The 24,260-nt window shown below is 54.5% G+C and overlaps 1 protein-coding gene across 1 annotated transcript; it reads right to left on the reverse strand.

Moving 5' to 3' along the window:
* Positions 1-888: 888 nt before the first annotated feature.
* Syt12 (synaptotagmin 12) lies at positions 889-21,220 on the reverse strand. Its single transcript, XM_026396555.2, has 8 exons — positions 21,055-21,220; positions 15,266-15,329; positions 11,049-11,242; positions 8,193-8,585; positions 6,110-6,325; positions 5,302-5,422; positions 3,978-4,111; positions 889-2,621 (listed from the first exon to the last, which is right to left on the reverse strand). The coding sequence occupies exons 2-8, from the start codon at positions 15,306-15,308 to the stop codon at positions 2,448-2,450; spliced, it is 1,275 nt and encodes a 424-aa protein (XP_026252340.1). The 5' UTR covers positions 15,309-15,329; positions 21,055-21,220; the 3' UTR covers positions 889-2,447.
* Positions 21,221-24,260: the final 3,040 nt, after the last annotated feature.

A 24,260-nucleotide genomic window follows, 5' to 3' on the forward strand; every position in this document is an offset into this window, starting at 1 on the left:
TGTCCCTGGAATAGCCTGTCTTCAGTCACCTCTGTCTGCCCAGTTGACATGGGGCTTCCACAGAGCCTCCTGGTGGGACAGGCCTTCTGGGGGGTTCTGGGGATCCTTACCCAGCTCATCCTTTCCCTTGCTTGTGGGAAGGGGGAAGCCAGAGAGAGCATCTTGGAATCCAGAGGAACATATCTGCTGCCTCTCAGTCCCATCTCTGGGAGATGAGAGAAAGGGGCAGTGCTGCCTAGTGGTCAAGGGCATGGGTCCTGGGCCAGAGAGCCTGAACTGGAATCCTGGCTCTGGGACTTTCTGACTGTGCCATCTTAGGCTGGCTACCTAGTTTTTCTGAGTTCTCATCTATGGAAAGGGGATGCCAACAGCACCTCCTGCTAAGCGCTGTGGGGCTGCAGGCCAGGCACCAGCCCTCACTGAAGCGCAAGGCCCTCCCCCTCTCTGGGCCTCTCCCCATCTCCGGCTCTGCTCTACAAAGGTGGGGAAGTTGGCCCAGGTTGGCCCTCTCCTGCCCTTGGCATCTGCTATTCTCTCTGCCGGGAATGCTCCTGCCTCATCCACCTGACATGCTTTTGCCCTGAGGGCTCAGCTGAGTGCCACCACCAAGGAGTCTTCTTAGATTTCCCATCACCACCCTCCCCTGCGAGGGTAGGCTCGGGGCTCCTCTTCAGAGCTTCCCAAGCAGCTTGATGGCATTGGTCCTATCGATGACCCCTCAGCCAGGCAGAGGCCTCCTGCCCTGCGTACCCAGCAGCAGGGGAAGCAGGGCGTGCTGTGACCCCACGAAGCCTGAGAGCCTGGTTCCTGCAGAAGAGACGAAGGTGATTTGGGGCCAGGCAGGGCCCCCTGGATGCCCTGCTTCCTGCCCCAGCTTTATTTTGGTTTTAGAATCATTCCAGTCAGCATTCTCCATCGCCACCATGGCCACCTGGGTACACAGTCCACATGTCATGCAGTTAGAGGGAGGGAGAGGGGAAAGGAGCAGGTGGGAAGACATGGCCTGCACTGCAAAGCCAGGGGGTGTGTCCCCTGGCCCTGTGGTGCTGGCCAAGGGTGGACAGCCTGGCCTCAGGCTGGGTCCTGGTTGTGTTAAGTGTGTCCTGCCTCCAGCCCATGACCCTTCTGGGCACTGTTCTAGCCACTCCTACCTCCATGTCATCAGCAGTAGCTGGTTGGACCTGGGTCTCCACAGCTCACCAGAGCTGAGGAAGAGGCAGTGCCCCTGTCATCTGTGGGTGGCTTCAGAGATGGCACTGCAGCTCTGTACCCTGACCACCCTGCCCCCAGTCATCCCTTTAAAGCTGCAGAGCTGCCTCCTCATCCTGTGACACCTGGAGGGGCAGGACACCCTCACTGCACCTGGGGATGTAGCAGCCCAGTCCCTTTGCTTCTGGACAGGACCCTGGGTTGGGGGTGCCACTCCTCCCTCCAGAGCTTCCCCAGCCAACAGGCTGCGACTGGATGATTCCTGAAGCCACAGTGTTGGGGAGCTTGAGCCGGGATGCCCAGTGGTCTGGGCGTGGGAACCAGGCTACCTAAAGCATCTCTCTTCCCCACAGGGCCCATGCTGAGGGACGCCAGCAAACATCTGGATCCAATGACTGATTTGCATGGGAGCAGCCCGAGGACCTGGGTCTGGGTCTCTGTGGACCTCTGGCTCCTGCAATGGATGAGGATAAAGGGAAGGAGATTTCACAGAGAATAATCCTGGAGCCTCCATTTGGCCCATAGACTTCGGTTTGGACCTGGTCTCTGGGTCTCTTCTACAGTCCCCAGAGAGGCCCCTGTGGCCCAGCAGGGGGCTGAGAACCAAGTTTGTGATGGGAAGTTCCTGTCCTTGCCAGTGCCTTGCTGTGCCCCCTGCCTGAGACACTCAGGCCGCTCCTACCCCTAAATGCAGCTCCTTCCTTGTCTAAGGGGCCCTCCAAGTTCCCCCAGCCCCAGGAGCCTCTCCCCAAGAGCCTGCTGTCATTTGGCACTGGGCAGATTACCTGGGGCAGGGGGATTTTGACTTCCTGACGGCCCAGGGACCTGTGTCTTGTTCGTGTTTCCCCTGCCAGTTCCTAGCACAGTGTCTGGCCCCCAAGATTCTTGGGGGGGGGGCCCAGTGCACGGCTTGTCACTGGCCTCCCAGGAGGTGGGGGTGGGGCTTGCCAGCTCTGAGAGGCCAAGTCCCTGCACACCAAGGACAGGCCTCATGAGGATCTGGAGGTGGTGCACAATTGGCCAGTGTCAGCTGCCCCCTCTGGGCCCCGGCCCAGCCATAGCTGGTCCGCAGCAGAAGACCCTGGGTTCCCAGACAGAGGGTCCAAGTTGGCTGATGGGGACTCCCTCAGGGTACCCTAGTGTCCGCAGCTCCAGCTGGTCAATGGAGAGGGCATTGGATAGAGTGAGTGGGCACCAGGCTCTAGAGGCTCCGCCGTCCTCCTGGCCTGCCCTGGCTGCTAGTTTCGCCGGACAGGGTGCCACATGGACACAGGCCTGCGCAGTGTGGCCAGCATCTGGTTCCAGTGTGTGGTGCCCATGCCACTGGCTGATGGCCCGATGATAACGTGGCCCACGTTGTCCCCACGGCCGTCACTGCTGCTCTCAGCCACTGTCACACGGAGAGATAGGTCCTAGGGAGGAGATGACATGGGTGCTGGGGACCAGGAGCAGCCAGAGTTCCTCCTTGGCTCTTGGGTCCAGCCAAAGAATGCCAGACCCCATGAGGTGCCAGTGCAGCCCCCCAGTACTCACCTCTGATCTGGGGGGCGAGAGGTCGCCTGGCAAATACATGAGAGGCAAGGATTTGACCTAGATCTACCTAATTTCCATACAATGGCAGAACCAGACCAGGGGGTTCGAAGGCGGCCCCTGACTTCCCTGCTGGGCGAGCTTGGGCAGTGACTTGAGCTCTTCTACCTGTTCCTCCATCCATACAATGTGACAGCCGTCCCTACCCCCCAGAGCTGTTCCAGGGATGAAATGAGTTACAATGCCTGGAAAGGGGCTGTGGCCAGAACTTGCAGGGGTCTCTTGTTTTCAGGAGTGTAATCATCCCCTTGGACTGGCCACAGGGGAAGGGCCCGATGCTCCAGGTGAAGGCAGGAAGCCGAACCTGGAACCCAGCTGCCTGGCCCTCCTCCCCCAGGGGCCCTACAAAAGTCTCTTGCCCTTGGAGGCTATGAGTAGTGGCTCAGTGATAGCCAGGGGATAGCAAGGGCAATCTGTCCCAGGAGGGTAGCAGGGCTGTGATGGCCAGGACCGGCTGGAGATGCCCCTGGAAACACCCACAGTGGGGCAGAGTTCTGAGTTTTCAAATTCAGATGGGGCACCCTGGGTGGGGGAGATGAGGTAGCCTCTGCACAGCCCCAGAGCTATGGGGACAGGCTTTGACCCAAGGCACAGAGGACCTTTTCACTATCACAAGTTCCTAAGGATGGAAGGAGAAAGTGAGGGGAGAGGGTGGAGCCCCCATCCTCTGAGGCTTGTAAGCAGAGCCACCCATGGGCGCAGCCTCCCCAACTGTGGTCTGTGACGGCCCTACTGGGAGAGGTCTCCCTACAGCATGTCATTCTCTGGAAGCTATGGGGGTGTGGGGTGCACAGCAGGGCCTCTGCTGTAGAATTCCAAGAGAGCTAGGGCTAGAACTCTGGGCCCTGGGGGACCCCTACCTGTCTCCGGGCTTCCCAAACTGCCTGCACTGGGATCTGTCTTCCCCCAGGCCTGGCTGAGCGATGCTAAAGTCCAGGATGCATTTAATGATTAACGTTGTCTTCGGACTTTCCTCTTTTGTGAGCACCAAGAAAACAGTGCCCCTGTCCCCAGAAAGCAGTGCCCATGTCCCCAAACATCCCCTGCAGGGCTGGCCCCCAGTGGGAGCTCAACGTGAGCTTCTCAACTAGAAAGATGATGACTTGAGGCAAATCATTTCTACCTCCAGGATCCCTGAGAAGCTGACCCCGAGGGCCACCGTGGCCCCACACCCTCACCTGGAGCACAATGGCTGGCACCGAGAAGATCATGGCTTCGTTGAACACTGGGTTGGGGTCATCCCTCTTCACGGCTGTCTTCTTCTTGCTCATCTTCCTCCCATCCTGCAGCAGGTACACCTTCACAAAGGGGTCTGCAGGCAGGTTGGGTGGAGGGTGAGTGCTGGTGCCACACTTGCTGGCACAGCCCTGCCCACTCTGGCTCGGCCCACTGACCCCAACACCCAACCCTCTGCTGTCAAAGTTGTCTCCACCAGCCCTGCCACTGGGGTTCACTTGTTCATTCATTTATAAGAGGTGGGGTCTCCTTGTGTTGCCCAGCTCCTGGGCTCAAGGGAGCTCCTGCCTCAGCCCCTACCCCAAGCAGCTGGGACTACAGATGTGCACCATGGATGGCATCTGGCTCTACTATTTTGAAGCACTGATCTTTTTTTTTTTTTTTTTTTTTTTTTGTGGGGCAGATGCTGGGGATTGAACTCAGGGCACTTGGCCACTGAGCCACATCCCCAGCTCTAGTTTTTATTTTTTATTTAGAGACAGGGTCTCACTGAGTTGCTTATTACTTTGTTTCTGCTGATGCTGGCTTTGAATTTGTGATCCTCCTGCCTCTGCCTCGAGCTGCTGGGATTACAGTGTGCACCACCATGCCCGGCTGGCTCTGTTATTTTGAATCTCATCTTCCAGGTGACATCATTGAAGCTCACGTGGCAGGTCAGGAGAGGGCTGGGCCCTGGACTCCGGTGGCTGGCCTCGCAGCCCACATATTCATATAGGAGCCTGGCAGACTCACCACTTTCCATTCTATAAATGGCCTGAGAGCAGACGTCAGCCCTGAGTCACCGGGTGCCAGCGCAGCAGAGCCTAACAGTGTGCTGCTCTGAAATACCAAGTCACTGACTGCCATAAACCTCGCCCACCAGGCAGTCTTGCTGCACCTGCCTGGACCTGGGCACCCCCAGGCTTGCAACTCCCAATAGCCAGGAGCCCCCAGCCTTCTGTTCTTTGGCTATTCATCGTAGCTGCCTCCACAGATTCCTGAATTGAGAGGGGCTCGAAGCTTCTGTAGAGCTGGGACATTGGGTCCTGCCTGGCAATCACCTGGAGCTTCCATCATGAACTCTGGTTCCGAGAGCAGGAGCAGACCTTGGTCCCAAGTGCTGGCCCCTAGCCGGATTCATCTTCCCACTGTGCCCAGATCCTGGGCTCAGCAGAATCCAGGGTGCTTTGGCCCTGTCCCCACCCCTGCTGATGCTGCCAGGTGCCCACAGCACAGGGGCTGGGCCACGGCTTCCCCTGAGCCCCCAGGAAGCCAGCAGGGGCTTACCTGCTGTGGTCTTGTCGTTGGTCCAGATAAGATTCTTGGCCTTTACCACCACCACGGTGAGGCGCTCAGCTGTGGGCAGGTAGCTGAGGGACAGCAGGATCTCTCCCACTGCGTCAGCAGCCTGGGGGACAGGGGTAGCTCAGAAGGCTTCTGACCCTAGGACCTGAGGGGCCCAGGGAAAGACAGAAGCTTCCTTCTCCATTGAAAACTTGTTGCTTTGGGGGGCCCTTTACGGCTGGGCATCAGGTTGGCAGGGTCAACTATGGGACAGTCCCCCCCACCCCAACACCATGGAGCATTCCCCACTCCTCCTCCCGTGGAAGGAGGTTCGGAAGTTGCCTATCAAACATATCTATCAAATGCAGTTTTGTTCCCTCATTCCAGGCCAAGGAAAAGATTCTGTGACAGTAGTGCATAGGGATCCTAGTAGAAAGGGAGTAAATCATTTGCTTTACAACAATAATGTTCCACTGGTAGTCTTACATTTATAAAAGTAAGATTCAGCTTGGCCTCTGTCCGAAATAATCCACTTTAGGGCCAGAGGTGTGCATCCCTAACGAAGGCTTGCAGGAGGAGAGCCTCTGAAGGCTTGATGGTAAGAGCAGAAAGGCTGTAAACAGTGGTGAGAGTGTAAACAGGATGCAGGAAGCAGAGTTTCCCCAAATGTAACTCAGGTCTCTTCCTCTGCTCTCCTAATGATGTTGGGGTTCGGGGTGTGAAGAAAAGACAGTAGAATCCTTCATTGGAAGTGTATGTGTGTGTGCTGTCGCCAGGAGGGAACAGGCAGGACGAGGCAGGTGAGAATTACCTTGTTCTGGTCCTGTAAGTAGAGCCAGCCGCTGAAGGGCTGCAGGGGCAGGTCCAGTACTGAGAGCTTCAGCTCTACCACCCCGGTGCTGACGTTCCTCTCATCCTCGTCAATGCCAAACACGGAAAACCGCAGGCTCTTCTCCTCCAGGGCCGTGGGATCCAGCGGGATGGAGAACTTCTCATCGAAGAAGATGGAGTAGGCATTCCTCTGGATCTGCAGAGAGGGAGGCCGTGGCTGAGGAAGAGAGTGGCAGCCAGGGGCCTGAGGGGCCACAGTAGCGAGAGAGCAATGGACAGGGAGTCCAGAGACCTGGGGCTCTCTTGTCCCCACAATCTCAACATCACCGTTCCTTTGGCGGCTCAGCCCTGGAGGTTTATGAGCCACACATCCTTCCTCAGTGGTGTGGCCTGCCCTGGCATCTGTAGCCTCCACAGTCTGATCCCAAACCATCCCCGTTCTCAGTGCGTGTAGCCCCACAGAGCCCCTCTGACTGAACTGGTTGCCATCTTTTTTGCATATGCTTGGGCCCAGCCCTGGGCCAGGCGTGCAATGGCAGGGTGGTGGGGATGTCTGTGGAGCCACAGACTCCAGCCCCCTGCAGAGACTGGCCCTGCTGCGGAGCCCCGCAGGACGGATGGAGGATGGATGTGGATGACGGATGGGCAGATGGGTGGAGTGACTAAGCAAGGCTAGGCAGCCTCCTAGCTCAGTCCTGTCTAGTGGGTGCAGTTGGCCTTCTCCCAGGAAGCCGCGGGCAGGCCCCCTGGGAAGGTGCTCTCCCTTCTGTGGGGGCTGCCTTAGTCACTGCCTGGCAATATTTAAAAGAAGAGTTCTTATTCCTGGCATCCTCTTGGCAGCTGGGGGCTGCCCAGCCTGGAGGCAGCAACCTTGCGGGATTGGCTGGGCTGCGAGGCTCTGCCTCCCGCCTTCCTAGGAACAAATCCTTCACCGCCTCCAGCACTGTGACCACACTCTCCTGCTGCTGCCTGGTGCTCCCCGGGAGCCCCGTTGCCCACACAATCCCCTACTCAAGCCTCTAAGCATTCAATCAGCCTCTTAGCTGACCCCTGCCTGTAGGGATTTGGGTTCCCAACTATTCACTTCCAGAGCAATGTGTGGAGGGCCCCATGGTAGAGGCGGAGAACCCTGGGTTCTAGTCCCCAGTCTCCAGCTTAGTTGCTGGGGTTGGTTGTCCTGGGCAAACAGTCTCCAAGCCTGGGCTCCTCCTCTGTATGATGCCCTGATATGAGCTCCTCCTCTGTATGAGCCCAGTTGGCCCCGAGGGCTCACGAGAGGACCAGGAAGGAGCTGGGCTCTGGAAGCAGGTTCTCAGCACCCACCAGGCCGCAGCAGCTGCTGTTCACCAACAGCCTGCCTTGGAGACCAGGCACAGGGGGGTCAGAAGGTACTTGGTCTTGAAAGTCCTCAGGCTCCTCTCACTCTGAGAGGCCACTGTGTGTGGCCCTCATCCATCTCCTGGCTTTGGTGTCTAAATGGATGTCCTCCAAGGTACTCTTGGAGGGCAGGCTGAGGCCTCCCCTGGTCACTCCCTGTTGACTCTTTCTGCTTCTTTAATCTACTCTCAGCCCAGGAGCTGATCTCCATGGATTCCCTTGGCCTTTGGCTTCCTGTCAGGTCAGTGCCTGGGGTCAACAGAGGAAGACTGGAGGTCAGAGGAAGGTCAGAGTGCTTGTTCCCTGAAGTCCTTCTCTGTAGTATCCCTGGGCTGACCATGTTGGCCCTCTCCACTGGTCTCCCCTCTTCCCTTCCGGCCTAGGGTACCATACCCTCCCCAAGGCTGCCCCCTCCCTACCCACACCACTGCAAATAGTCTTGTCACTAAGCCTTCCCCCAATTAGCCAAGTGAGCATGTCATTCCTCTGCTGCCAGGCCCGTGTTGACGGACAGACTTGGAGGTGCACGGGGCCTGCACACTGTGTGGGCCTCACATACTCCCCTTCTGCCTGCAGGACCCCCTGCATCTTTGGCCCTGGATCAGCACCAGACCCACTCTCTAGCGCCCTCGAGGGACCCTGCCTGACCCTGAAGTGTGGCCTCCGCCCTCCCCAGCCCCACTTACCCTGGAAATGCCCACGATCTGCTCGTCGGGCAGCAGGCTCACGCGCATGAAGCAGGACTCGAAGCTGGCTTCCTCGCGCTCCAGGAGGTCCTTGCCCTGCAGCACGGCCACGTGGAGGGTGTGGGAGGCTGGGTCGTAGTCCATGCTCACCTCCACCTGGCCCAGCGTGAAGTCCTGCCCGAAGGTGTTGCTCACGGAGGAGATGGAGTTCAGGGAGTCGGCCGACTGGGATTTCCGGAGGGTCCCATAGGGGGCCAGGTCCAGCTCGCGGCCCATCAGCTCCAGCGGCCCCAGCTCACTGATGGCCTCAAAGTTGTCCTCGATGCTGAGGCTGCCCTTGCGACTGGGTGGTCCCCGAGTCCTGGCCCGATGGGTGTTCCAGGCAGGCATTGTCTGGGGGTGAGAAAAAGGGACATAGGAACTTCACAAGGGCCACAGTCGTGGTCTCTAGGAGGCAGCAAAGAGACGTGGTGGGTGAGCACCATTCAGGGTACCTTCTTGTTCCCTTTCACAAAACCAGTGCATCCCCAGCCAGCAAGGTCCTTGCTTAGTGCTATTTTATGTCACTTAGAATTTTTTTCTTTTACCATAATATCAGGAGCTTTTCCTTAGTATGCTTATTATAGGGACGGAATTCCATATATAAAGATGTTAAAACTGGGAGCAGTAGTGCACGCCTGTAATCCCAGCGACTCAGGAGGCTGAAGCAGGAGGATCACAAGTTCTGGCCTGGGCAACTTAGTGAGACCCTGTCTCAAAAAGAAAAAAAAAAAAAAAGGACTGAGGATGCCGCTCAGTGGCTGAGTGCCGCTGGGTTCAATCCCTGGTATCCCCTAACCGTGTTCAAGATGTCAACTACAATGATTTTGTTTGTTTGGAGCACTGGGGTTTGAACTCAAGGGCACTCGACCACTGAGCCACATCCCCAGCTCTATTTGTGTTTTATTTTGAGACAGGTTCTCACTGAGTTGCTTAGTGCCTTGCTTTTGCTGAGGTTGGCTTTGAACTTGTGCTCCTCCTGCCTCAGCCTCCTGAGCTGCTGGGATTACAGGCTTGCATGCCATGCCTGGCTTACCATGGTATTTATAAAAGAGAAGAGCAGTCAGTAACCTAACTGTCCAGCAGAGGAGAATGGGTAGGGACAGTAGGGTGTAGCCACTTAACAGATGATTGGATAGCCTCAAAAGGTTACAAAAGTTCACAGCACCAGGGAGATTTCATGCTGGGTGACACCCAAACATTTGAAATTTTCTTTTCTCTAAATTAACCTCAGGATTTGAGGAAGCAAAAGCCTGTATATCATGTCTTTGTTAACATAATTTTTTATGGCTCCCAAATTTTTCATTGAGCAGATAGGCATAATTTATTTCACTAACCCCCTATTGTTAGAAAGTTTTGTTGTTTCTAATATTCACAAATGCAAATAACATATTATCACACAGCTGTCTTAAAATCCTGGCCCAGAGGACAGTCCTTTTTGAAGGTTTTTTCTTTGTGTGTGTGTGTGTGTGTGTGTGTGTGTGTGTGCGTGCGCGCATGCGTGCACATGTGTATATGCTGGGGATTAAACCCAAAAGCATCCTACCACTGAGCCACATCCCCAGCCCTTTTTATTTTATATTTTGAGACAGGGTCCACCTGAGTTGCTTAGGGCCTTTCCAAGTTGCTAAGGCTGGCCTGGGACTTTGTGCCTTGTACGTGCCAGGTGAGCGCTCTTCCTCTGAGCCACAACCCCAGCTCCTGGCCTGGGACTTTTGACCTCCCGAGTCACTAGGATTACAGGTATGGGCCTGGCTGAAGGCTTTTGACATGTTTCAAAATGCTCTTTGGAAAAGTTGTCCCAATTTATAGTCCTCCCAACAGAAAATGAGATGGTCCTCCTTGGCACCTCAAATGAGAAACTCCAATCTGGTAATAGGTTCATGATATGTTGTCTGGAACTCTACATGACATTTGAATAATTGTCTGCCAAATGTTAAGTGACGAAACATTCAGCAATATGTACTGATAGCCTTAAAAATGTTGTACCTCTCGATAAAGTAATTTCACATCTGGGCATCTATCCAAAGTCCATTATCCCAAATGAAGATAAAGTTTTACATACAAAATATCCACTGCATTATTTATGAAGGCATTTAGTAAACCATGGCACAAGCACAAAAAGAGGAATCATATGCAGCCATTAAAATGATGCTTACAATGACTGTTCAACCAGGGGGAAAACACTGCAGCTGCAAGTGAGGTGGAAATAACAGGGCGTAAAAACCCAGGGAGATACGATGCACTTTGTATAGAAAGCTTGTATGGCAAATGACTAAGGGAGTCAAATCCAGTGCTGCACACCTGTAATCCCAGAAACTCAGAGGCTGAGGCAGGAGGATTGCAAGTTGGAGACCAGCCTCAGCACCTTAGTAAGACCCTGTCTCGAAAAATAAAAAGGGTTGGAGCATCCCTGGGTTCAAAATAATAGTATAATTAAAAAAAAAAAAGGAGAAGAAGAAGAAGGAAGAGGAGAGGGAGAAGGAAAGAAGAGAAGGAAAGAACTAAGGGGGATAGATTAAAAACATTGAAAAAATACATCAAAATGTTCGTTTAAAATAGTTAACAGTAGGGTGTGTCATTTGAAGAGATGTTTTTCTTCTTATTTTATTTATGTATTTTTCTCAGCATAGTTTTTAAAATAGAAAGCATTCATTCATTCAAGCATTTGTGGACTCCCTGGCACTGGGCGGGAGTTGAAGAGCTTCTCCATCCAGGAGAAGAGTTGACCAAGAGGGGGCAAGAGAGGGGAGGCACTGGAGGCCGGTCCTGAGGGTGGACCTGGGGGGAATGTACCTGCAGGAGCAGAAACCTCACCTTTGGCCTGGCCTCCGCGGAGGTCTCGCCATACTTCTGCTGAAGGTACCTGTAGTCATAATTTGGGAATGGGGAGGGGCTGGGGAAGCTGCCCGATGTCCAGAGCTTCCACAGGCTCACAGCTGCGATTCCCAGCAGGGCCAGGGCCCCTGCAGCGTAGACTCCCACCTCCCAGCCAGGGGGGCTCTTGATGACTGTAAGGCAAGGGCAGCCTCTCATTAGTGGGGCTCAGTGGTCCAGACCCCCACCCAGGAAGCAGGATCTCAGTATTGATTTATTCATTGAGTGAATTGTTATTGAGGGCCTACTGTGTGCAAGGCTCAGTCCTCGGTACTAGGATACAGTGCTGAACAGGACACACACTTTCTGGAGGTATCTGTTTCTACCTCCTTTGGACACAAAAACATGTGTTCCTACTGCGGAGACACTTGGTCAGAGCAGATGAAGAGCTGTGAACGACGGTCACATACTCCTTAGGCTCTAACAACCGTTCTAGGACCTCGCGGCCTTCATAGGACCTCTTGCTTCCAGAGTCAAAGCAGCATTTAGGGGTCTGAGGGAAGAGGAAGGAGATTTGGGGGAGTAAAAGATGATCCTGTTTTTGCCTGAAGCCTCAGCCAGAACAACCCATCAACTGATGATGGAAAAACGGAGTCTAGTGCATCCCGACCACCAGGATGCTCTTTGGCAATACGAAGGGAAGAAGCGTGGATACCAAAACATCCTAACGCGAAGGAACCTTGAAAACATCATGCGGAGCGAAAGCAGCCAGTTGCAAAGACCACGTGGGGTGTGATTCCGTTCACCGCCAGCCTTCTGGTCTGTGGGTTCCACATCTGTGGACTCAACCGATCCCAGATGGTGTGCTGTGTGGTAGGCCTGCGACGGTACCAAAAAGGCACAGACTTTTTTTCTTCTTGTTCCCTAAACCACACATCATAACAACTATTCACACAGCATTGACATTGTAATCTCAAGGTAATTTGGAGGATGTGTGCAGGTTATGTGCAAATTCTACGTGGTTCTATAGCAGGCACTCAGCATCCGTGGATTTGGTACGTGAGTCCTGAAGGAATGCCCTGAGATGGCAGGGCACATGGGTATAAGGAAATATCTAGAGGAAGTTGGGCAAATAGGGGAACTTGGGGGAAATAGAGTTTCTTTTTGAGGCGTTATAAAATATTCTAAAAATTGATCTTGCTGCTGGTGGTACAATATACTAAAAGCCACTGACAGTACACATTAAGATGGGTGAATTAGGCTGTATGTAAATCTTATCTCAATAAATCTCTTGCCCCAAACCAACAAATCAAGAAACCAACTCAGCCAATGTGAAAGGATCATAGAGCTGTGGAGGGCTTGGAGACAAATCCAGATGTCCAGAAACTTTCCTCCATTGATGAGTTCATAACTTTCCCTGTCTGCACTCCACTGTCTCCAGTGCTCCCTCAACCGTGTGTGCTGGGTCCTGCCCAGCGCCCTGCATGGCCTCCAATGCCCAAACAGAGGCTGAAAGGTGAGGCCTCACTTGCTTGATGACCTGGCTTTGCTTTCCAAAGAAAGTAGACCAGATACTGGAATTCACTGGGCAGGAGCTCACACTATGGTCGAACACAATTCTCTAGACTGTTGTCAGTTCTGCCTCTGCACCCAGCTCAAATAGGGACACTGAGGCATGGAAAGACTCAAGAACCTGTCCAGGTCACAGAGCCAGGAAGGCGGTGGTGCTGGGACTCCCACTCTCATAGACAGATTCCAGGGCAAGCGAGGTAACCACTGCCCCGCGCAGCCTCCACCTGTCCTAGCTCTCTAGAAGCAAGTGCCCAGCCTTCACCTGTCCTAGCTCTCTAGAAGCAAGCTGAAGAGACAGGGCAGGGCATTTCAGAGGCAGAAATGGATGACTGAACACGCACTGAGCACCTACTGTGTGCCAGCACCCTGTGGACAGGGGGAACCAGGGCTGACAAATCAACCCCAGGCCCTATCCCTGTACTTAAGTGGCTCACAGTTAGGGCATGGGTGGGACAGGGAAATAAGAAAACAAAACGGGGTGCCTGCTGTCATGCCCAGGGCAGCCCAGGAAGGTTTCCTGGAGGAGAAGCAAGAAGGGGCCAAGTCAAAATGTCAGGGCAGGAAAGATGGAGGAGGTATGAAGAACTCAGAGTGAGCAGAGGGCCCAGTGGGAGGAAGGGGGGCCCTGGGGACTGGGGGAGGCCCCTTACCCTTGCTGCCCCAAAGCCAGCTGCACAGGAGGGAATCAGGCAGGGCCACTTCTAGCAGAATCCGCCCTCTCTGGAGAGGGTCAGGGCCGTCAGACCCCACATTCACCAGCACTGAGCACTCTATCAGGTCCTTACCTCCACTTGCAGAGGAGAACTGAGGCAGAGAGCCCCCCCCGGCATGTCTACCCTGATGCTCAAGGCCACAGACCTCCCAGGCCAGTCACCCAGCCTCTCTGGGCTTCAGTATCCTCATCCAGAAACTGGAGATGGTGATAAAAATACCCCCTATCTAGTGGTCCCACCCTGGCGTGTGAATTCTAAGGGGAAAAAAATCCCAACAAGTTTTATGTGTGGTGTGAGTCATGAGGCTGTATTTATAACAGCAGAGATCTGGAAAGAGCCTACAGGGCCCACCAAGGAGGCTGGTGGGGGCTGTGGTACTGTCACGGGAGGTAATGTCACTGGCCTTCGAGAATGACAAGTGAGGTCATTAGGATGGCCTGTGGCAATGCAGAGAAACATTGGCAGCCTCGTTAAGAGAGAGAGAAAAAAAAAATCAATCCCAGCATGATATAATCATGGGAGATTTTGATGTAAAAACTCAGCTGGTAATGCACAAGGCCGTGCAGTCCGGGGGGGAACAGAGAGACCAGGTAGTGAGGCTGAGGGCACAGGGAGCAGACCTGTTTCCTCCCGACTGCTGTTGATACAATGTGGTTATCAAACCACAAGCAAGAGTTCTATGGAGGGTCCCAGGCCCAGCTGTGACAAGGTTCTGGAGTGTTCTTGGAGTCTGGTGAACAGAGGACAGGGCAAGAAAGTGCCTGGTGGACTTGAGAGGGATGTACACCTGTCTCAGCAGGGCCACAGCAGGGCCGGCAGCAGGGGACTGGTACAGGGTGAGAAGAGAGGCCCAGGGACGTTCAGGCTGTGGGCAGGGCCAGGACAAAGCAGAGTCCGTTTCCCTGATTGGAGGAGCTAGGTGCTGAGGGACTGAAGCCCCAGCCCTGGTTGGCAGGATAGTGGAGCAGGGGTGGGGCAGAAAGGAAAAAGTCCAGGAAGGTGACATGGAATGACAATGAATTCTCATTCATTGGTTGATTTCATGGAGTGCCAGCCTCAAGCGCAACATGGGAAGACTTCCCACAGAAAAGGAGGTCTAAGCTAAGACGGGAAACAGGGAGGGAGAAGAGGAGGAATCACAATAATACCCCCCCCATGAAGCTCTTGCTACAGATTATCTGCCAGGCCCATTAAAGCCCTTCTCTATATTGACCCACTGAGTCCTCAGAACAGTCCTGTGAGGCAGGTTCTATTATTATACCCATTTTATGGATGAGTAAGTGGGGGCTCAGAGAGGTTTCCTCCCTCACTCAAGGCCACCCAGGGGTGAAGGCCTCTGAGCCTGCAGGTGAACAGCGAGCAGCACAGGTTGGAGGGTGGGAGTGGAGGGCCTGACAGGCCCTGAAGCTCACCCCTGGTCTTGTGGGGGTCTGTGTAGGGCAGGTGTCTGGGTAGTGGAAGCACTGAGGCTCACATCTCCCACTGGTAGGGGAGCTGAGGGAGAAAAGATGGCAGATCCACCACTGGCGTGGGAGAGGAAAGCTGAGTCCCACACACTGGCCAGCCCTGCCAGGCCATCTGAGCCTCGTGCTCCCTGAATCTCACTTAGACCTTCCTGGGTCCCCTTTCACTTGGTTTCTTGACAGGCTCCAGGAAGGGTCATGGGGTGAATGGGTTCCCTGTCACAGGCCATCCTCAGGGAGCATCTGGACAAGGGTCGCCCAGGGTCCCTCAAGTCAGAGGGAATGGAAGATGAGGAGCCTTCTGGTGGGTCCCAGCACAGTGACCCCAGACTGTTGGCTTGAGCAAGTCACCAACTGCTCTAACCAGTTAGACAGGGCTGGCTGGTAGTGCATCCCTCTGACAACTCCTACCCTGGGCCTGCTGTGAGGGTCTCATGGGATGGCCTGCAAGGGTTTGCTGGGGACTCACCGCTCAGGTGGTATTCTGCCACGTCGGCCACATCCACGGCCATGATGCCCTGCAGTGGCTGGAACTGGAAGGGAAGAAAGAGTCAGTGCTGAGAGCTGAAGAAGGTCACCAGCCCTATGTCCTGCCTCTGTGGCACCGGTGTGCCGGTCACTCAGAGCTGAGCTTGGCTAAAGGTGTTTTGTTTTGTTTTGTTTTTTAATGATATTTGAAGAAAAAAAAAGGTGTTCAGTTCTCTTTGCAAGCGTGCTAAGACCTCATTTCAGGGTTGCCAGATGAAGCACAGGATGCCAGCAGATCTGAATTCAAATGAACTTTTGGTATAAGTAGGTCCCAAATATCACACGGACATGCTTATGCTAAACAATTACAGTTGTTCATCCTGTATTTCTGTTTGCTGAACCTGGCAGCCCTGCCTCATCTTCATCTTAACACCAGCAGGCTGTTGAGCAGAGACTCCAGGCTGCTCACTTGGGGAGCTCCTCAGAGCGTTCACAAGCCTCACCTCCGATGCTTCTGTCAAATTTGGAAAGAGAAAGTCTGCATTTCCTCCATATTCTGTTCAGTCCTTCCCCTGCAATGGGATGGCTTCTTCCCTGCCCCACCCTCCACCTCCAGGTCATATGAACTACCACTGAGGTCTAAGTCATTCTAGAAAGGCCTGAGAGCCAGACCAGCCATTACCTGAGCCCGGACCACGGCTCACTCATTTATTAATATTGTTGCTAAGTAGGACATCTGGCTCCCAGATGCGTTCTAGGTGGGTGGGTGGGGAGAGCTCTGGAAAAGGGCACTAGGATGGGCTGTACTGATCTCAACTCAGGGGCACAGAAGGCCTGAACAAGCCACCTCCAAACTCTGGGTTCCCTTGCAGCCCAGAGGTGTCTACACCTCAGGAAGCCTCAGGCAAGTAAGGGGGCATGAGTGAGAACTGCAGAGGGCCTGCCTGGCTCCTGGGCAGCAACCTTCCCAAATAGTGGGACTGTCCCACCATCACGGCTGGGTCTCCTGGCTCTTGAAAGAAAAGCCAGATGTTTGGATTTTATTTTATTTTATTGTATTTTTTTAGTGTGTGTGTGTGTGTGTGTAGTTCCTGGTTTTTATTTTATGTACGTATTTTTTTAATTATTTATTGATTTTCTGAGACAGGGTCTCACTGTGTTGCCCAGGCTGGTCTGGAACCTCTGGACTCAAGTGATCCTTCTGCCTCAGGCTCTCAAGTAGCTGTAACCATGGGTGCTCACCACCACACCTGGCTTCCTTATCTTGAAATGTTGCAACCCTCTCACAAAAATCGTCCAGGCGCAGTGTAAAAGGCTCTTGGACCACGGCTCACCAGTTCCCAACCATGCCGAGCATTCTGTAGGCTCCATTTGGAACCAGGGTCAAGACAGAGGGTGAAGCTTAGACATTGTTTTTTTTTTTTATTATTATTATTATTTAGATGTTGATGGGCCTTTATTTTATTCATTTATTTTATGTGGTGCTGAGAATCAAACCCAGTGCCTCACACATGCTAGGTAAGCACTCTACCACTGAGCCCTAGCCACGGCCCAAGACACTGAGTATTTTTAGGAATCCTGGGGGCTCCCCATTCTGTGGCTTTGGAGCCAAGAAGCTGGGGTGCCTTGGTCTAATCGGGGTTCTCCAGCCCGTACGCAGGTGCCACAAGCCCTTAGCAGAGGACCTCACCATGCAGGGCAGATGAGGGCGCACAAAGGACTCCTGGCTCTCCTGCTCTCCTGATGCTGCCCCCTCTCCTGGTGAGATGAGGGTTGTCATGGTGATGGGAGGCAGTGCTTAACCAGGAAGGCTTCACCCACCCTGCCTTGAGACGCAGTGCATCCCTGGGTCCTGGGCTTGAGATACCACTCAGAGCTGATCTCAATAAGCACTTCTCACAAGCACAGTCCTGAGCATTCTGCATACGCTGACCTCACTCAACCCCATGACAACCCCAAGAGGTAGGCACTGTTGTCACGTCTGGTTTGTAGAGGAGATTGTCAGTGGCACTTCAGGCCAATTCATTCTGGCTCCAAGTTCCTAACCACTGTGTCTCTCCACAGGGGGACACATGGTTACAAAAAAGTTGTCTAAAACCTGCAGGTCAAATGGATCCATGTGAACAAGCCAAGCCCAAGGTGGCCCAGCTGCTGGTGGAAAGAGGTCTAGACACACTGAAACACAACGGAAGCACACACATCCCAGCCTGCCGCTGCCTTGCTGGGAATCCAATAATGCCATGAGCAAGCTTTCCTGCTCACTGGGCACAAGCTGGCTTGTCAAGAAGGCGGCCAGGCTGGTGCCAGTCAACGCCAGCAGCACAGTGGTGAGGTACATGTGGCAAAGATACACCCACGGCACAGTATGAATGGCACAAGGTAGAACCTGAGGCTGTAACTGGCCTCTGGCTGTTGGGGGCTCCCTGTCCAGCCCGATCCCAGAATCCTGAAGGCCCACCTTCCCGCCTCCCCTCATCACAACAGCTTGCCTGGGAGCTGTGACTTTGGGGAGGGCATGAATGCTCACTGGACACACCCCAGATCCCAGCTCCTGTGGTCTGCTGTGGAGGGTTAGAAGCCTGGCCCGCTCCAGGACTCCTACTCAGCTACTCCCAGCTTACTCCAGATCTGCTCCCTTGCTGGCTCAAGTGGCCTTGGACAATTTTCTTAGACTCCCTTCTAAGCCTCAGTTGTCCCATCTGTGAAAAGGATTCATGGCTGCCCTGTGCGTGTGACTGGGGTGGGTAAGTGTGGTAAGGCTTAGCAAGTATTTGCTGCTGGGGTTACTGGCCTGGCCACCGTCCGACAGGCCCCAACCCCACGTGAGCAGTAGAATCACATGGGTGGCACTGTCAGCCTGTGGCTGTTGTTACTTTGTTGAAATTCAGCTGAGTTGTATTTAAATTGGGAAATTTCTAATTAAAATAAATTTAAAGGGAAGGGGGTGGCCTGGGGGTGCAGCTCAGTGGGAGAGCACCTGCCCAGCATATGGGAGGCTGTGCTCAGGCCTCTGCACTGCAAACAAATAAACAAAAACAAAAACAGAACAAGGATTTCCAGGCAATGGGTCTGCACCTCACCCCCCACCCCCAACAACAGCAGCATTCCAACAGTGACAATGGAGCTGGCATCTGCTCTTGGCCTCAGACCTGGCTCCTCCGCCCCTCCCCCCATTCACTTCCAGATCCTGCTGGGCCCTGGAAGCACCTCTCTTCTTGAGCCTGGTAAACTGGACTTAAGATGAGCTAGGAGACTGTTCAGTGAGGTCAAGTGACGTGTGTGAAGCCTGCAGTGGTGGGCCCTGCCGCCTGGTCCAGCACCTGTTCCACTAGCAGTGACAGCACCCATGCCAAGGACTTCATGTGCATCTTCCCCACCACCCACGACCCCTCTTCAGAAAATCCTGTTATCATCCCTACTTTATAGAGGAGGAAAAGGAGGCTCAGAGAAGGACAGTGAATTGGCCCAAGGTCACCCAAGCATTGAGTGGGAAAAAGGAGGCTGGGCCAGGTCTGGCCCTTCTTTTTTATTTACTTGGTTGTAATTTTGCAGTGCTGGGGATGGAACCCAGGGGCCCTCTACCACTGAGCTACATCGCTAGCCCTTTCTATTTTTATTCTGAGACAGGGTTGCCCAGGCTGGCTTTGAATTCACAATCCTCCTGTCTTATCATCCAGAGTATCTGGACAGGGATACAGTACCAACGCCCCCTCCACGGCAAGTGACCTTCTTAATGGCTTTCCTCACTACTCTGACACCCCTTGGGTCCATCTCACCTCAGGCTCTCTCTGGCAGCCTGGAGGTCGGCCAGGGAGAGGGGTGCAGCTTGGGCTAGGACTAGGATGCTGACAAGACATATCAAAGGCCAAGGCAGCCAGGAACCAGCAGTTCCCGGTTCCGCATGTCTGGCACAAGGCAATGAGCACAGCAGGGAGCTACTCCAGACCCATGCCTGAGCTCCTAAGACTGCACGCCTCCTTCAGCACCTCTCCCCACCTAACCGACCTTCAGTCCCACCATCTACACGGTGGAGTTTGCTCTATGAAAACAGCTCCAGGTTCAATTTCTAGCTCAATGGCACCTACCAGCAATACCTCCTTATTGCTGTGTTCATGTAGGCATGTGTGCTAAGTGTTTAAGGGATCTGCTGTAGGCCTGGGGATTGAATGGACTCTGGATCCCATTTTACAGATGCGGAAGCTGGGGCCCCAGGGCCTTCAGCCTGAGTGGCAACACTGGGCTCCCCGACAGGGAGCTATGGATCTGGGCCTGGGCTCTGAGCCACCATACTGACTCCTGACCAGGTCTTCTGGGGGTGGGGTGGGTGGGACAAGTGACCACCTGGGCTTTGCTGGAGTTTGACCTTACTGGAGGCCCCCTCCTGGGCTTCTAAGAGAGATGGCTTTCCAGGAATTTTTTGCCTTGGCAGAGGAGGGGAGCCTTGTGTCCCTGCTCCCCACTCCACCCATCTCCTTGCTCAATAACCTCAAGGTACCTCTCTGGTCAGCAAGGTGTGCCCCTCCCCCAGCCGCAGGAAATGGAGGATGAGGGTGAGGGGTATGGTGTGGGGGGCTCAACCTTCCAGGCTGTGAACTTCTTCAGGATCTTTAGGTTTGAAAACATTCTCAAGTGCTTTCCAACACTATCTGAGATGACCAACCACATCCTGGTGCCATCCCTCAAATGGGCCACAAAAACCACAGTACAGATTGGCTGGGGCAGGGTGGGGGTGGATGCTGGCTGACATTGGGCACCTACTATGTGCCGCTCACGGTACCAAACACTTGCCTCCTGTTATCTCAGCAGTTCCTCCCTGAGCCCTCTGAGGAGTAAGAAAACCAAGGTGCAGGAAATGACTTGCCTATGGTCACCAGGGCTGTTAGGTCCAGGTTTGGACCCCAGGCTAGGAGTCACCACTCTTCCAAGCTGCTTGGGAAGGCTTTCAGGATTCAGAGTGGGAAGGCTGGGGCTTGGATACTTTCTTGATCCTTCTTTGGACTGGCTGCGTTAATGTGGATGTGTCTCCTGTGTTTTTCTGAGCCTCGGTTTCCCCATTTCTAATAGGAAGTACTATTTCTACCACTCTCCAACTCGCCAAAGTGGACAGAGGGGCTGAATTTGAGTGTGCAGGTTTCCCATGTTCTTCCTGATGGAGGTGGGGGCACAGAGTCCCTCTGCAGCACCGGATCACCAGCCTTGGGCTTAGGGGTCTTCCATCCATAGGCCTGGCTCACCGACCCCATGCCTGGCCCAAATTTACAACCTCGAGCAGGCCAAGGGTCCTCTCTGGCTCTTGACGCAGTCTAGGGCCTTTTGGGGACGGGGTGCAACATGCCCCTCAGAATGGGAACAGTTCCTGCAGACCTAGCGTTCTTGCCTGAGGAATCGCCCAGGGAAAACAGGGACAGTACTGTGGGGGGCTGACCTGGAGCCCTGAGGGGCTGTGCAGCCAGGGCAGGGGCAGGGAGTACAGTCAGGGCGCTGAGTGTGAAAGTGAGGGCCGTGGTGCCGCGCGGGCGCAGGGGAGGTGTGTAAATAGCCGGGTGAGCCGCGTGTGTGCACACGCGTGCGGGTGTTCGGGCGCAAGGCGGTGCGCAGTGCGCGAAGTGGCTGGGCCGGGTAAGGGCGCCGTCGTGCTCTGTGCCTGGCGTTGGTGTGCGAGCGCAGCGCTGGGGTGCAAGCGCGCGGAGTGAGCGGGGGACCCCGGGTCCCAGGGAGAGGGACTGCGTGCGTCCGCGCGCTGGGCTCGGATCCCCGTGGCGCGCTGGGGTCGGCCCGGTGCGTACTCACCCGAGGGGCCGCCGCTCTGCCTGGGGCTGACTCCGGCTCCCGGGTCCCGGCCGGCCTCCTGCAGCAGCGCACGCACCGGCGCCAAGCCCGGCAGCCCGCGGCAACGCCACGCCTGCAGTGTCTCCTGGCGCCCGCCTCGGAGCAGCGCGGTGCGGGCCGGGGGCTCTGCCGGGCCGGGGCGGCGGACGGGAGCTGCGCCGCAGTCCGGGCACGCTCCCAGGAGCCCGCCGCGCGCTCCCTCGCGCTCACCCGCCCGCCAGCTCCGTCTTTAATTTAAAGTGACAACCCCGAGCGCTCTCTCCACTCCGGGGAGCGGCGCTGCCGGGGTCTGAGCCGGAGATGCTCAAGCGCGGCCGGGGGTCCCAGGTGAGGAGCGCCCAAGCCCAAGCTCAACCTCTGTCCCAGACCCCGGGATGGCGAGGGGTGGGTCTTCACAGGCTCACCAGAGCCTCTGAGAGGGTGGTAGAGCACTGGACGCAGACGCGGCAGGCCTGCGTTCTAGCTCAGCCTGCCGCGCCCCGGGTTATCCTGCTCCCTTTCTAGACCTCAGGTTCTTCATCCGTAAAACGGACCCGCTGTTGCCACCTCCCGGAACCCAAAGGAAACAGCCCGACAGGCAGCGCAGCGGGAAGGTTCCCTTCTTTGAATGGGTAAGTGGATAATCCACGCCCCCTCCACGATTGAGCTGTTATCCTCGCAGGCCAGATCCAGCGCTGGTGGCTCACAACACCATCTCTTAACCCCATCGTGACCTAATCAAATCCTAGTCACGCCATTGTCATTAACAGGACTCAAGCGATCAAGGTCACACGGTGCCAAAGGTCAGGGACACAGCATGAACCCAGGTTTGTGTGACTTTAATACCCTCCCTCTTAAACTCTTAAGGGTCGTGCTTTCTCTCCCAAAGGAATGAATGAATCATTCAGGAGATACTTAAGACGCCCCCGCTGGCCGCTTGGCATTGTGCCAGGTGTGGGCGATCTTCCATCTTCCGGGAACAGGGGGACAGGTCCCTCTCTGCCCGCGCAGTCTGGCAGGAGACACGGCACGCATCAGGAGGGGCTGGGTGTGCGGGGGAAGGCGCCACGTGTTGTGAGCCCAAGTAACGAGGAGAGCAGGCTGGGTGGGCACCTGGAGAAGCCTCTGGGAGGATCTGGGGTCTGGTGGGGAAGGCCGGTGAGGATCCCAGACGTAGAGCCAGTGTTCGAGGGCGATCGCGCTTCCTGGACTATCTCAGCTCTGGCCTCTGGATCTGGGAGCAGCCTGTGGGCAGAGCCTTCTCAGTAGAGGCCGAACCTGTGCTGGTTGTGGAGAGTGAGCATCCTGGGTCTGGAAGGCAAGACCTTGGGGACTAGGACAAAGAAAGGACTGCAGGTTCACCCTCACCGATAGGGGGCGCCCTGGTTTTCATGACATTTCTTGAACCTGGAGGAGAATGGACAGAGTGCTTTAGTTATGTCCTGGAGCTGGGGAGGGGCTGGGTGCCAGACCAAGGGCTTTCACAGTTTCCATTTAATATCCACTTCCACCAGCAGCTTCGGTAGACTGTGCCCATTTTCTAGAGGACAGAGGACACCTGAGTCCTGCAGAATGCCTGGGTTTTCTTTTGGGAGGGAGTGGGGTATTACACATACCATCCACATAAAAGAGCAGACTTGATAAGGGCTTCTGTAGGGTCAAAAAGTGGTAAAGTTGAGGTTGGTCCAATTCTGATGTGCCCCTGGGGAACTGGAATGAGTGTGAGATGAAATCTTGTCCATTTCATGTTTAAAATCCTCCAATGACCAGAAAAGCAAATGCATGTGCACCAAAGACAGACCTAGAGTGTTCACAGCAGCCTCCAACTGGAGACCACAAACTCCTACCAGCAGTTGAAAGTGCAGATGTCCTCTGGTACCTACAGCCACACCCTGGAATACCATGCAGCAAAGAGGAGAAGCAGAACCGTAGCTGCTGATGAGCGACAGGTGAACCTCACAACCATGACACTGAGTGAGAGAAGCCAGATACCAAAGGACACATGTTGCTCAATTCCATTTTTAGGAGATTCAGAAACAAGCAAAACTACTCTGTTCTGTTAGAAGTCAGGATAATGGTTCTCATGGGATTGGGGTCAGGAAGGGGCCCAAAGAGGGTGCTAGGGTTGAGTATGGTTCCAGTGGTCCCCTAAGAGTTCGTATGTTGGAGGTATGGTCTTCAGTGTGGTGATGTAAGGGTGGTGGGACTTTTACAAAATGGGACCTGGTGGAAGGTCGTTGCCCTTGGAAGGGATAAAGGGGTTGTATGAGACACTGGTGAATTTTCTTGAAAAGGTTGTTATGGAGGAGCAAGACTGTGGTCTCCCAGGTCTCCTTAATTTCCTGTCTTGCCATGCAATCTCTCTGTCTCCCATGATGCCATCTGCCATGATGTGACATAGTCAAGAAGAGGCCAAATCAGTGGGGCCACCCAATCTTGATCTTTCAGTCTCTAAAACCATGAGCGAAATAAGCCTCTTTCCTTTATGCACTATCCAGCCTCTGGTATTTCATTAAAGCAACAGAAAATGTACTAAGACAGGGGAATTCTGGGGTGCTGCTCATATCCTGGCTGGGATCTCAGTGCAGGTCTCCCAGGTATGTTTGTCATGTGAAAATTCATGGCATTGCACACTTCTGACTTGTACGCTTCTCTTCATGTGTGATATGATTCAACACAATTTATACAAACACCTCGTGTGTGTGCAGGCTGCACTGGAAATAGAAGCCAAAAGCCCTCTGTGGTCCACGAGGCCCTGCGTGATCTGGCCCTCCTGGCCTTGCTCGGCTGTCGCACTGCCCCTCACCCACCAGGCTCCAGCCGCCTGCTCCTTCTGTCACTTCTGACACTTGCCAAGCTATTTTCCACTTCAGGGACGCTCACTTGCTGGTCCCTCTGCCTGGAAAGCATCTTCCTTGCTGTGGCCACGACTGTATCTTCTGTCTTCCATGCTTCACCCTAAAGAGGTCACTCTTCCAGAGAGGCCCTCCTGACTACCCACCTTGAGGAGCATCTCCAGCCCCACTAACGCTTCCCACCGATCACGGTTTAGTTAAAACACAAGCTCTTCTGGGTGCAGTGGCACGTGCCTACGACCCAGCACTCATGAGACAGGCTGGGGGTCATAAGTATGTGCTAGCATGTGCAAGGACTGGTTTCAATTCAAAGCACCTAAAAATCAAAAACAA

Source organism: Urocitellus parryii, chromosome 4, assembly GCF_045843805.1.
Source record: "Urocitellus parryii isolate mUroPar1 chromosome 4, mUroPar1.hap1, whole genome shotgun sequence".
NCBI lineage: Eukaryota > Metazoa > Chordata > Mammalia > Rodentia > Sciuridae > Urocitellus > Urocitellus parryii.

Bases quoted from the DNA above. Each gene is read 5' to 3' on its own strand.
- Syt12 (XM_026396555.2), bottom strand. From the start codon at position 15,308: ATGGCCGTGGATGTGGCCGACGTGGCAGAATACCACCTGAGCG. The intron at 4,112-5,301 runs GTAAGCCCCTGC...ACCTGCCTGCAG, and splicing joins CAACGACAAGACCACAGCAG to ACCCCTTTGTGAAGGTGTAC. The intron at 2,622-3,977 runs GTGAGGGTGTGG...TCTCCTCCCTAG, and splicing joins TGCCAGCCATTGTGCTCCAG to GACCTATCTCTCCGTGTGAC.